The following is a 14,629-nucleotide window of genomic DNA, read 5'->3' as shown; positions in this document are numbered from 1 at the left end:
CCTGGTAACCAGTTTTTTGAACAGGTGTCTGAGTTAGCTGATGTATGCTGGGATGAGATTAGGTCATTGACCTATTTTTTGGGCCGGTGAAATTCTACTCTCGGTATATTCCCAATTCGTGAAAGTCCCGGTTTGTGGATATTCAATAGCAGTGTGGTCAGGCTTGGCTGTGATACGCCTCTTGTCAAATATTATATTGAATTTACAATATGGAAATGGGCAGTTTGGCCCAATTAGTCTATGCTAGTATTTATGCTTCACGCATTCCTCCTCCCTCTCCTCTTCATCACACTCTATCAGCGTAACGCTATTTATTTCTCTCTTGTATATGTCTAGCTTCTCCTGAAATACATCTCTGAGCTAGGAAGGCAAAGCACATTGTAGATCATTGAGGGCACCAGGGGAGGAGGGGATAGATAGGGGATGGGGGGTGGGGGGGCGGCACCATTGGGAGAGTGGGGAATTGTATAACATATTAAACTCCACATTCAGTATGACGCCTCTGTCACTTTCTTCTGCAGTGCGGGCTGACCTCCGAATCTTGGCCCATCTCTCCAGGCATCTCCCTCTCCCTGGGCGCACTGTGTGCAGGTGATGGGTGGGAGTGAGCACTCAGCAGACAGGCATGAGTCAGTCTATGGCATAGACTGAGGAGCACTGGCGCTCAGCTCTCTGTGGGTTACCATCACCTCCCTGCCCTCGACAGTGACCTGCTGACGGTGCTGACGCAGTCCCAGCCCCCTGGAGTGATGTGACATAGACCTGGGAGGGTGGGAAATGGGGGTGGGGGGTGGGTAAGGTAGTGATGACGGACCAGGCCACGTCCTATGTGAATCGGGTGAGTATGAGGGCCTCCCTGGCTTGCTGGGTCCTTGCGGCTGCCGCCTGTCCTGTAGTCTCCGACTGGTCCCCTGGTTCCTCCCTGGACTCTTCCTCTGACCCCTGCTGGTCCAGCACCACCGTCTCCTCCTCGGAGGTGGCCACATGTTCCTCATCACCAACCTCCAACTCATCGCCCTGCAGCTGTGCGAGGTTGTGGAGGGCCACAGTGCGGGCGACCCTCCGGGGGATGTACTGCAGTGCACCACTGGAATGGTTGAGGCATCGGAACTGCATCTTGAGGAGTCCGATGCACCGCTCAATCACAGCCCGGGTAGCCACATGGGCCTCGTTGTACGGGTCTCTGCTTCGGCCTCCAGTCTCCATCAGTTCCTCAGCGGGTACACCTTATCCCCCAAGATCCCCCAAGAGCTAGCCTCCCATCCTGGGGTGGTCCTTGAAGAGGCCAGGAATGATCTGCGAGATGCCACACAGGTCCCCACTCGAGCCCTGAAAGGATCCTGAGACGTAGAAGTCTGTGGTGTGGCTTCTACAGGGCTGTGGTGACCATGACGGCATTATTATCATGCATATAAATAAATTATTGGATACCGTTCACATTCTTCATGGTCGAAAACTTATTGAGAGAGAAGGCATTTAGTGGACTCGGGATCAGCAATAATGTCAAACATGGTTTGCTTCAAGGACAGAAAATTTCAATTCAAGTGATGATCCTTCAAGAAAGGTGTGGGATTCTTTTTTAACTTTAACAGCCTTTTATGGGGAAAAGGGTTGAAGTTAATCTAACGGCCAGCGCTTAGTGAGCAGAGCAGGTGGCCTGAATCACACTGCTGAAGTGATGAGCTAATTTCTAAATCCAAGGGTTCATATCTGCACATTATAAAGTTTTCAGTAATTCCTCTAATCTGTTGCTTGCTATATAGGTTCAACAAATGTTCAGGACTTTCAGCAGGAGGGGGAAAGGAACTGAAAAAAATTACCAAAATAAGGAGAGGGGAAAAAAAGATAAACTAGTGAAGAGGGCACTAGGTAGAGCACTTGCCTCCACCACGCTGTGTTAACTCAAAAGTTATTACAATTCTCCAGCTCCTTGAGCTTTTTCCTGCCTGGTTGGTGCTCTGTGATTATAAATCGTAAAAATTTAATATTTTTATTACGAGCTTCCATCTTACTGAGATGGTTTCGGGCCAATCCACATCCAATAACCTGCTGTGAAAACTCTTCACATTTTAATAGCTGTGACACAACCCTTAATATTCTTTAAAAAAAATCAATTTGCCCTATCTTCCAATGTTAATGGATCCCTTTAATATACTCCAGGATCCAGATCTGGATCTTCCAAAAATTCATCCATTCTTCCTTGGATCATACCATATCTGTGTACCAGATGTCACTGAAATTTGAGCATCAGGTTAGATTGTTTACAGACAAACAGGAGTGAAAGTTTCATGTCTGTGGAGGTAACTTTAAAATCAAAAGTAAATGAAATGAAATGAAAAATGAAAATCGCTTATTGTCACAAGTAGGCTTCAAATGAAGTTACTGTGAAAAGTCCCTAGTCGCCACATTCCGGCGCCTGTTCGGAGAGGCTGTTATGGGAATCGAACCGTGATGCTGGCCTGCCTTGGTCTGCTTTCAAAGCCAGCAATTTAGCCCTGTGCTAAACAGTCCCCTGTAGGAAGGAAATAGCACAGAAACTTGGTGTGCAAAGACAAACTGTACTCCTTGTCTTCCAAGGGGGTAGTGTGAGGGAGCTTCAGATGGCATAGCTAAGATTGGGAATTTAATGTGTTGGATTGTACTCTCCATGGCACAGTAATCTTACTCTGCTTCATCTCTTTTTATAGTATTAATTGATTTCTGAGTTGCAGTCAGATTGAATTGTATTTGCAATGGAACAAGATTAGGGAAAAAGTATGGCGTGTCACCGCTGCAATTGATCCCTATTTCTTTCTCTAGACAAAACGTATCCTGAAGTAGAGTTGGATGATGAAAGAGATCGGGCTGCTAAAAGACCACGTTTACAAAAGAACGAAAATTTGATTTTTAAGGATGCTGATCAAAATGCAGGAGGAAAGAAGCCAATTGTCAGTGTGGTTCTTGCCGCACATGAAGCTATTCCAGGTGAGCGGTAATGCACTTCCATTTATTTGGCACCTTAGCTTGAGCTTGAGATGCAGTCACTGTTACTAATTAATAGTGCTTCTGGGCTAACCCATGCTGTAGCCAAATAAGGAAAACTTTTTTCTAATGGTGGTTACAGAAATGTTCCACTCCTCCCCCTCTTTTTTTCTGTTGAAGGCAAATCATATTTAATTAACTTGAGCTTTTTAATGAGTTGACAGATGTAGTCAATGAGGGCACTGTGTATAAAAGCAATTTGATGAATTGCAACATAATAAAATTGAAACCAAAATTGAAATTCATGGGATTAAAAGGACAGTGGCAGCATGGATATGTTGGCTGAGTGACAGGAAACAAGAGTAGTTAAAATTGTTTTTCAGTCCTGAAAAGTTACACACTGGGGATTCTCCAGGGATTTTAACTAGGACTATTGTTTTTCTTGATCTATGTCAAGACTTTGACTTAGAGTCATCGAGGTTGACAGCATGGAAACAGGCCCTTCGGCTCAACTTGTCCGTGCCGTCCAGTTTTTAACCACTAAGCTAGCCCCAGTTGCCCGCATTTGGCCCGCATCCCTCTATACCCAGCTTACCTATATAACTGTCCAAATGCTTTTTAAACGACAAAATTACTACTACTGCCTCTGGCAGGTCCTTCCACTTGAGAGTGCAGGTGACAAATTTAAAATTTGAAGATGGCACAGAACTTGGAAGTATTGCGAACTGAGAGGAGGCTTGTGATAGACTTCAAGACCACATACACAGGCTGGTGAAATGGGCAGGCATGCGGCAGATGAAAATGAATGGAGAGATGTGTGAGGCGATGCATTTTGGTAGGAATAACAAAGGGAATACAATATAAAATAAAAGACACAATTCTAAAAGTGCTGCAGGAACCAAGTGAGAGATGTGAAATTATTAAAGGAGACAGAGCAGTTTGAGGTTAAAAGGCATATGGAATTGAGGGCTTTAGAAATGCAAAGAGAATTCACAAGCATGAAAATTATGATGAACTACTATAAAATCCCAAGCATTGCACTACAGGGGTAAAGTAAAAGCACTAGCGAGGTTTAGATAAGATTTACAAGAATAGTTCCAAGGATTGAAGGGCTTCAGTTATATGGATAGCTTGGAGAAGCTGGGAATGTTCTCCTCATAGAAGGGAAATTTGAGAGGAGATTAGATAGAGCTGTTCAAAATCCTGAGTGGTTCAGGCAGAATGGTTAGCATTGCTATCTCACGGCGCCGAGCTCCCAGGTTCGATCCTGGCTCTGGGTCACTGTCTGCGTGGAGTTTGCACATTCTCCCCATGTTTGCATGGGTTTCGCCCCCACAACCCAAAGATGTGCAGGTTAGGTGGATTGGCCACGCTAAATTGCCCCTTGATTGGAAAAAATGAATTGGGTACACTAAATTTTAAAACGAAAATCCTGAGTGGTCTGGACAGAGTAGATAGAGAGACTGTTGACTGTTCCCATTGGTGGAAGAATCGAGAATCGTTGGCCACTGGTTAAAGGTGATTGGTTCTATTGGTGACACAAGGAAAAACTATTGCGCAGTAAGTGGTTAGGATTTAGAATGCACTGGTAGAGGCAGATACAATTGGGGCTTTCAAAAGGAGATTGGATAAGCACTGAAGAAAATGAAAATTTGCAGGGTTATGGAGTGGCAATAGCCGAGTTGCTCTTGCAGAGAACTGGCACAGATACAATGGTTGTAATCATTCGATAGTTCTACCTACAAGGTAAGTGGGTATGAAACTGTGATCAAGTAGTCTTGAGAAAGCAGAATGAGAGGATTGGGATGATGTACATAGATGAATGTAGCATTACTTTCACCTTTTCTGATCTGCTAAGGTCATACAAGTGCTTTTTGTTTTAAATCCTGGAGCATGGCAAGTGATCCTGCCACTTTCAACCTTGCCTTCTTGTTCATGGTGCTGGGGAAGAGCATCACTCTCAGACTCCTCTGAGGCCCCAAAACCACATCCAAGAAAATGTATTTGAAAAGGGATGCACCTTTCCCCTTCTGAACTCCATTCTGAGTCATTTTCTGCCAGCTCCAACTCCTTCATTTAAAACTAGAGTTGTGATCGAGTCAAGTATGTCCAGATTGCGGCAGCTACAGCTGATATTGTTCAGGAAATCAGGAGGTTGAATGGTAACAAAGCAACTGAGTTTTAAAAGACTCTGATTAATGGACTGAACTTACAACCCCACTCCTCACCCCCACCACCACCGTAATGTTTGTTTCCAGTACTCCGATCCATCAATGTCGGGAGGAGTGCGTCATGTTTATATCTAAATAACATGTTATTCTTACCAAACCTTGAGCCTGTTAACTTGTGCGACCATGAAGTATTCTGTTTGTATATTCTAGGTGCCACAAAGATTATTCCTGTTGAGGCCACCCCTGCTGAGGAAACCCCAGCAGCTGAGCCGGAAAGTATTGGCCAAGAATCGGCTTTGCGCAAGGGTTACCAGGAATATGCTATTCAGCAGGCACCTTTGGAATTGACTCAGAATTCTTTCAGGTGTGTCTGCATTGCAGAAAAATTAGCTGTAGTTGGCACAGGCCCGTTTGCTTCAACTAACTTCATCCCTTGTTACCTCCGCCACTGAAGATGTTCTAATTTTGATTTATTAATTGGGAAGGAGCGCTGACGAGACAGCCGTATCTATTTTTAAAAAAATATTCTTATTTGGTTTTTAACATTTTATAGATGAAACAATTCAAATCATCAACAACCCCCCCCCCCCCCCCCCCACTCCACCAAACAATTCCCCAAGAACAAACAACAACCCCCCCCCCCCTCAACCATCCCCCTCTTCTTAGCAGCTGATGGTAATCAACTCTTTGAAGTGAAGAATAAACAGACCCCATCTCTTTTGGCTCCCTTGAAAGCAAACCTAACTTTCTCCAAACACAGGAACTCCATCAAGTCCCTAAGCCCCACTGAGGCACAGGGCGGAGAAGCTGACCTCCACACCAATGGGACCCGCCTGCGAGTAATCAGCGAGGCGAAGGCTAAAACATCTTCCCCCGCTCCTCTATGCAGCTCTGGCAAGTCCGCCACCCCGAATATGGCCCCAAGGCACCAGGCTCCAAATCCACGCATAGGATCACCGACATAGTGCTAAAAAATGACCTCCAAAATTTCTCCAACTTTGGGCAGGACCAGAACATATGTACATGATTAGACGGATCTCTCCCACACTGCTCGCAAGTGTCCATCACTACCTCAAACAGTCGGCTCATTCTCGGCCTCGTCAGGTGCGCGGTGTGCACCACCTTTAACTACATTAACCCCAGCCTCGCATAAGAGGTTGAGGCATTCACCCTCTGCAACACCACAACCCCTCCCCCAGCTCCTCCTCGGGATCGGACAGCCGGAGAGGTTCCGGATGCCAGGGAACAGCTATCGCCCAGATAGATATTGTGCTTCTGGAAAAGATGATCTCATAAATGGTGCAGAAGCAGATGTACAGCTAGAATCTATCTACAGGAGAGGGTGTCAGCAACGTTCCAGTACCTACAAGTACAGTTGGAGGAGTCCAGCCACGTTCAGACACAGGAGATGGTGCTGGCTAACACTGAAAGGGTGGCAGCCGTGGTGGAAGGAATGCTGGGCAAGATGGCTGACAGGTGTCAGAACATCCACATTTTGGGCCACACTGTGTGCAGGACAAGAGAGCACATGGACATTGTTGTGGTGCTCCAGAGCTCAACCCATTCACAAAGGGGCATGGCTGAGGGCAGCGAGAGCATTGGCCGGGCGCTGACTGACCTTAGCCAGTCACAGAGGGACACGACCTCGTGCCAGAAGATCATGACCGAGGCAGTGAGGGAAATGACTCACTCGCTGAGGGAGCCGTTCTCTGTGTGCCATGGCTGAGGGTATCGAGACCACGGTTCAGAAGAGGGCGGGCCAGCTGGATGGCTGATGTGAGGTAGATGGAATGGGGGAGGGGGGTTTCATGGAGTCTAAACAGAAATTAACTGGGCTGAAAGTTATGTATCTTTGCAATTTTATGTAACTGGACTTTGGCAATTCTTACTTTCTGGCTAAGGAATAGACTAATACTAAGGAATATTTCCTGTGGGGTTCAAGATGATGACTAATAGGATGAGTATTTCATACTGAAAGTAACTGTCCACAGAAATCTCTCTTCCCACACATTGCTCAATGCTATAATAATCAAACAAAGAAACATTTAACTATTCTTCCTTTCTGGTAAGCTGACCAATCTGTCACATACTTCCATCAGTTTCAACAACCCTTCTAAAGCTCAGTCGTCTGCAGTATTATGTCCTCTTTGCAACAGAACCTACTGGGCGCAGAATGGCCTTAGCAGTAACCTACATACACACTGTAATCCTACCAAACACCCCAGATTAAGCAGCATTACCATTTTAGTTTGAACATCATCTTTGCCTTGAACGACTTAAGATCAGTTTCTAATTTATCTTTGGGAGTTTACAACATTTATTGTTTTTTGTTTTACTGCTTAGATTTTTAATTTCTATTTGTTACATGCTCTCTCACCTAAAGTGCAATTTGAACAGCGATTCTAGGTTTGTTTCCTTGCTCGTCCAAAATCTAAAGTGCTTGGAAACCAGTGTCACAAGAGTAAGATAAATTATTTGTGAGTTTTCTTGCAGCTATCAAAAATAGCCAGGGGGGTCACGCACTACCCCTGCCACCCAGTGCCACTGATGGCCTGGGAGACCCCCTGGGTACCGTTCTGCCTGGTCTACGTTTGTGTGGCCCAGTACTGAATGGCACCAGGCTGAGGACTCCCTGTGGAGGCCGGTAGTTCCCGGGAGGTCAGTAGATTGATAGTAAGTACACTTAAGTCAGTTTATTGTGGGCAGGATTCTGGTTGCCGCCTCGAGGGACTTGGGTAGATCTCACGAGTGTCGTGGCTGCCCGGAGGCCCACAGGAGGCCTCACCCAGCATCTACTGGCCACGCCATCTTCCCGTTCGGGAGATTGCGTCCTGGATGTCTCAGAACAGAAGGTCCCGAAGCAGCATATAAGAACTAGAAGCAGGAGTAGGCCATCTGGCCCCTCGAGCCTGCTCCACCATTCAATGAGATCATGGCTGATCTTTTGTGGACTCAGCTCCATTTTCCGGCCCGAACACCATAACCCTTAATCCCTTTAGTCTTCAAAAAACTATCTATCTTTATCTTAAAAACATTTAATGAAGGAGCCTCTACTGCTTCACTGGACAAGGAATTCCATAGATTCACAACCCTTTGGGTGAAGAAGTTCCTCCTAAACTCAGTCCTAAATCTACTTCCCCTTATTTTTAGGCTATGCCCCCTAGTTCTGCTTTCACCCGCCAGTGGAAACAAGCTGCCCGCATCTATCCTATCTATTCCCTTCATAATTTTATATGTTTCTATAAGATACCCCCCTCAGCCTTCTAAATTCCAATGAGTACAGTCCAGGTCTACTCAACCTCTCCTCGTAATCCAACCCCTTCAGCTCTGGGATTAACCTAGTGAATCACCTCTGCACACCCTCCAGTGCCAGTACGTCCTTTCTCAAGTAAGGAGACCAAAACTGAACACAATACTCCAGGTGTGGCCTCACTAACACCTTATACATTGCTGCATAACCTCCCTAGTCTTAAAATCCATCCCTCTAGCAATGAAGGACAAAATTCCATTTGCCTTCATAACCACCTGTTGCACCTGTAAACCAACTTTCTGTGACTCATGCACTAGCACACCCAGGTCTCACTGCACAGCAGCATGTTTTAATATTTTATCATTTAAATAATCCCTTTTGCTGTTATTCCTACCAAATTGGATAACCTCACATTTGTCAACATTGTATTCCATCTGCCAGACCCTAGCCCATTCACTTAGCCTATCCAAATCCCTCTGCAGACTTCCAGTATCCTCTGCACTTTTTGCTTTACCACTTATCTTCGTGTCGTCTGCAAACTTGGACACATTGCCCTTGGTCCCCAACTCCAAATCATCTATGTAAATTGTGAACAGTTGTGGGCCCAACACTGATCCCTGAGGGACACCACTAGCTACTGATTGCCAACTAGAGAAACACCCATTAATCCCCACTCTTTGCTTTCATTAATTAACCAATCCTCTATCCATGCTACTACTTTCACCTTAATGCCATGCATCTTTATCTTATGCAGCAACCTTTTGTGTGGCACCTTGTCAAAGGCTTTCTGGAAATCCAGATATACCACATCCATTGGCTCCGCGTTATCTACTGCACTGGTAATGTCCTCAAAAAATTCCACTAAATTAGTTAGGCACGACCTGCCCTTTATGAACCCATGCTGCGTCTGCCCAATGGGACAATTTCCATCCAGATGCCTCACTATTTCTTCCTTGATGATAGATTCCAGCATCTTCCCTACTACAGTTAAGCTCACTGGCCAATAATTGCCCGCTTTCTGCCTACCTCCTTTTTTAAACAGTGGTGTCACGTTTGCTAATTTCCAATCTGCCGGGACCACCCCAGAGTCAAGTGAATTTTGGTAAATTATCACTAGTGCATTTGCAATTTCCCTAGCCACCTCTTTTAGCACTCTGGGATGCATTCCATCAGGGCCAGGAGGCTTGTCTACCTTTAGCCCCATTAGCTTGCCCATCACTACCTCCTTGGTGATAACAATCATCTCAAGGTCCTCGCCTGTCATAGCCTCATTTCCATCAGTCACTGACATGTCATTTGTGTCTTCCACTGTGAAGACCAACCCAAAAAACCTGTTCAGTTCCTCAGCCATTTCCTCATCTCCCATTATTAAATCTCCCTTCTCATCCTCTAAAGGACCAATATTTACCTTAGCCACTCTTTTTTGTTTTATATATTTGTAGAAACGTTTACTATCTGTTTTTATATTCTGAGCAAGTTTACTCTCATAATCTATCTTACTCTTCTTTATAGCTTTTTTAGTAGCTCAAATTTGCACTGAGTGCTGAATTTGGTGCATTTGAGTGCGATAGTGAGAGTTTGGTGACCGAGGGAGTATAAGGCTTCATTTTTATCTAAAGTTTAGTCTTTCTTTTATTTAGTTAATTAACTTAAAAGTTGCTGTTTGGTTTAGAAGAAGGTGAATTTTCAATAAGCTTTAAACAGGCTTCTACTTGTAGGCACTTGCAGCTGGAGCTTGTTAATTAGTTAATTGGATTAGGCCAGTTTTCAGAGGCTAGATTCTCAGTATAAAAGTGATCCCCTACAGTGCAGACTTTGTTTGCACTGAGTGCTGAATTTGGTGCATTTGAGTGCGATAGTGAGAGTTTGGTGACTGAGGGAGTGCTGAATTTGGTGCATTTGAGTGCGATAGTGAGAGTTTGGTGACTGAGGGAGTTAGGTGAGGAGGGAGTAAGGTGCTCCTTTCATTTGCTTCCGACATTTCCGCAAAGAGTGCGAAGAGAGCCAGGAGTTTACAGAAAGTGTAGCTGACTGGGAGCAGGGTCGGAGGGCGGAGATCTAGTTAGTCCACAGGGCAGCTATATTCTGTCAGGTAAGAGGGGATGGAGGCTAGGCCAGTTACATGCTCCTCCTGTCGGATGTGGGTGGTGAGGGATACCACCGGTGTCGCCACTGACTATACCTGCGGGAAGTGCACCCAACTTCAGCTCCTCAAAGACCGTGTTAGGGAACTGGAGCTGAAGCTGGATGAACTTCGGATCATCCGGGAGGCAGAGGGGGTGATTGAGAAGAGTTACAAGGAGGTAACCACACCCAAGGTACAGGACAAGAATAGCTGGGTTACAGTCAGGGGGAAAAAAACAAACAGGCAGAAAGTGCAGGGATCCCTCGTGGCCGTTCCCCTTCAAAACAAGTATACCGTTTTGGATGCTGTTGGGGGGGGGATGACCTACCGGGGGAAGGCCCTAGCGGCCAGGTCTCTAGCACTGAGTCTGGCTCTGGGGCTCAGAAGGGAAGGGGGAGAATAGAAAAGCAATAGTTGTAGGAGATTCAATGGTTAGGGGAATAGATAGGAGATTCTGTGGTCGCGAGCGAGACTCCCGGAAGGTATGTTGCCTCCCGGGTGCCAGGGCCAGGGATGTCTCGGATCGTGTCTTCAGGATCCTTAAGGGGGAGGGTGAGCAGCCAGAAGTCGTGGTGCACATTGGTACCAACGACATAGGTAGGAAAAGGGGTGTGGAGGTAATAAACAAGTTTAGGGAGTTAGGCTGGAAGTTAAAAGCCAGGACAGACCGAGTTGTCATCTCTGGTTTGTTGCCGGTGCCACGTGATAGCGAGGCTAGGAATAGGGAGAGAGTGCAGTTGAACACGTGGCTGCAGGAATGGTGTAGGAGGGAGGGCTTCAGGTATTTGGATAATTGGAGCGCATTCTGGGGAAGGTGGGACCTGTACAAGCAGGACGGGTTGCATCTGAACCAGAGGGGCACCAATATCCTGGGAGGGTGGTTTTCTAGTACTCTTCGGGAGGGTTTAAACTAATTTGGCAGGGGAATGGGAACCGGATTTGTAGTCCAGCAACTAAGGTAGCCGATATTCAGGACGCCAAAGCGTGTAATGAGGCAGTGGGGAAGGGAACACTGACAAAGGAGAGTACTTGCAGGCACGGAGATGGGTTGAAGTGTGTATACTTCAACGCAAGAAGCATCAGGAATAAGGTGGGTGAACTTAAGGCATGGATCGGTACTTGGGACTACGATGTGGTGGCCATCACGGAAACTTGGATAGAAGAGGGGCAGAAATGGTTGTTGGAGGTCCCTGGTTATAGATGTTTCAATAAGATTAGGGAGGGTGGTAAAAGAGGTGGGGGGGTGGCATTATTAATTAGAGATAGTATAACAGCTGCAGAAAGGCAGTTCGAGGAGTATCACCCTATTGAGGTAGTATGGGTTGAAGTCAGAAATAGGAAAGGAGCAGCAGTCACCTTGTTAGGAGTTTTCTATAGGCCCCCCAATAGTAGCAGAGATGTGGAGGAACAGATTGGGAAACAGATTTTGGAAAGGTGCAGAAGTCATAGGGTAGTAATCATGGGCGACTTTAACTTCCCAAATATTGAGTGGAAATTCTTTAGATCAAATAGTTTGGATGGGGTGGTGTTTGTGCAGTGTGTCCAGGAAGCTTTTCTAACACAGTATGTAGATTGTCCGACCAGAGGAGGGGCAATATTGGATTTAGTACTGGGTAATGAACCAGGGCAAGTGATAGATTTGTTAGTGGGGGAGCATTTTGGAGTTAGTGACCACAATTCTGTGACTTTCACTTTAGTAATGGAGAGGGATAGGTACGTGCAACAGGGCAAGGCTTACAATTGGGGGAAGGGTAAATACGATGTTGTCAGACAAGAATTGAAGTGCATAAGTTGGGAACATAGGCTGGCAGGGAAGGACACAAGTGAAATGTGGAACTTGTTCAAGGAACAGGTGCTACGTGTCCTTGATATGTATGTCCCTGTCAGGCAGGGAAGAGATGGTTGAGTGAGGGAACCATGGTTGACAAGAGAGGTTGAATGTCTTGTTAAGAGGAAAAAGGTGACTTATGTAAGGCTGAGGAAACAAGGTTCAGACAGGGCATTGGAGGGATACAAGATAGCCAGGAGGGAACTGAAGAAAGGGATTAGGAGAGCTAAGAGAGGGCATGAACAACCTTTGGCGGGTAGGATCAAGGAAAACCCCAAGGCCTTTTACACATATGTGAGAAATATGAGAATGACTAGAGCGAGGGTAGGTCCGATCAAGGACAGTAGCGGGAGATTGTGTATTGAGTCTGAAGAGATAGGAGAGGTCTTGAACGAGTACTTTTCTTCTGTATTTACAAATGAGAGGGGCGATATTGTTGGAGAGGACAGTGTGAAACAGATTGGTAAGCTCGAGGAAATACTTGTTAGGAAGGAAGATGTGTTGGGCATTTTGAAAAACTTGAGGATAGACAAGTCCCCCGGGCCTGACGGGATATATCCAAGGATTCTATGGGAAGTAAGAGATGAAATTGCAGAGCCGTTGGCAATGATCTTTTCGTCCTCACTGTCAACAGGGGTGGTACCAGGGGACTGGAGAGTGGCGAATGTCGTGCCCCTGTTCAAGAAAGAGACTAGGGATAACCCTGGGAATTACAGGCCAGTTAGTCTTACTTCGGTGGTCGGCAAAGTAATGGAAAGGGTACTGAAGGATAGGATTTCTGAGCATCTGGAAAGACACTGCTTGATTAGGGATAGTCAGCACGGATTTGTGAGGGGTAGGTCTTGCCTTACAAATCTTATTGAATTCTTTGAGGAGGTGACCAAGCATGTGGATGAAGGTAAAGCAGTGGATGTAGTGTACATGGATTTTAGTAAGGCATTTGATAAAGTTCCCCATGGTAGGCTTATGCAGAAAGTAAGGAGGCATGGGGTAGTGGGAAATTTGGCCAGTTGGATAACGAACTGGCTAACCGATAGAAGTCAGAGAGTGGTGGTGGATGGCAAATATTCAGCCTGGAGCCCAGTTACCAGTGGCGTACCGCAGGGATCAGTTCTGGGTCCTCTGCTGTTTGTGATTTTCATTAATGACTTGGATGAGGGAGTTGAAGGGTGAGTCAGTAAATTTGCAGACGATACGAAGATTGGTGGAGTTGTGGATAGTAAGGAGGGCTGTTGTCGGCTGCAAAGAGACATAGATAGGATGCAGAGCTGGGCTGAGAAGTGGCAGATGGAGTTTAACCCTGAAAAGTGTGAGGTTGTCCATTTTGGAAGGACAAATATGAATGCGGAATACAGGGTTTACGGTAGAGTTCTTGGCAATGTGGAGGAGCAGAGAGATCTTGGGGCCTATGTTCATACATCTTTGAAAGTCGCCACTCAAGTGGATAGAGCTGTGAAGAAGGCCTATGGTGTGCTCGCGTTCATTAACAGGGATTGAATTTAAGAGCCGTGAGGTGATGATGCAGCTGTACAAAACTTTGGTAAGGCCACATTTGGAGTATTCTGTACAGTTTTGGTCGCCTCATTTTAGGAAGGATGTGGAAGCTTTGGAAAAGGTGCAAAGAAGATTTACCAGGATGTTGCCTGGAATGGAGAGTAGGTCTTACGAGGAAAGGTTGAGGGTGCTAGGCCTTTTCTCATTCGAACGGGGAAGGATGAGGGGCGACTTGATAGAGGTTTATAAGATGATCAGGGGAATAGATAGAGTAGACAGTCAGAGACTTTTTCCCCGGGTGGAACAAACCATTACAAGGGGACATAAATTTAAGGTGAAAGGTGGAAGATATAGGAGGGATATCAGAGGTAGGTTCTTTACCCAGAGAGTAGTGGGGGCATGGAATGCACTGCCTGTGGAAGTAGTTGAGTCGGGAACATTAGGGACCTTCAAGCAGCTATTGGACAGGTACATGGATTAAGGTAAAATGATATAGTGTAGATTTATTTGTTCTCAAGGGCAGCACGGTAGCATTGTGGATAGCACAATTGCTTCACAGCTCCAGGGTCCCAGGTTCGATTCCGGCTTGGGTCACTGTCTGTGCGGACTCTGCACGTCCTCCCCGTGTCTGCGTGGGTTTCCTCCGGGTGCTCCGGTTTCCTCCCACAGTCCAAAGATGTGCGGGTTAGGTGAATTGGCCAATGATAAATTGCCCTTAATGTCCAAATTGCCCTTGGTGTTGGGTGGAGGTGTTGAGTTTGGGTAGGGTGCTCTTTCCAAGAGCCGGTGCAGACTCAATG

The 14,629-nt window shown here is 46.0% G+C and overlaps 1 protein-coding gene across 4 annotated transcripts in view; it reads left to right on the top strand.

Annotated features, from left to right (window-relative positions):
* The window catches only part of zfat (zinc finger and AT hook domain containing), a 187,173-nt gene that overhangs the window by 28,806 nt on the left and 143,738 nt on the right, over nucleotides 1–14,629 (top strand). For all 4 annotated transcript variants that reach the window (XM_072468251.1, XM_072468252.1, XM_072468250.1 and 1 more), the window contains 2 exons: nucleotides 2,800–2,964; nucleotides 5,343–5,496. In XM_072468251.1, coding sequence (XP_072324352.1) covers nucleotides 2,800–2,964; nucleotides 5,343–5,496 — 319 coding nt within the window. The remainder of the gene's footprint in view (nucleotides 1–2,799; nucleotides 2,965–5,342; nucleotides 5,497–14,629) is intronic.

The sequence above is a fragment of the Scyliorhinus torazame genome, chromosome 11 (assembly GCF_047496885.1).
Source record: "Scyliorhinus torazame isolate Kashiwa2021f chromosome 11, sScyTor2.1, whole genome shotgun sequence".
NCBI classification, from domain to species: Eukaryota; Metazoa; Chordata; class Chondrichthyes; order Carcharhiniformes; family Scyliorhinidae; genus Scyliorhinus; species Scyliorhinus torazame.
This window is presented reverse-complemented; position numbering and strand designations above follow the sequence as displayed.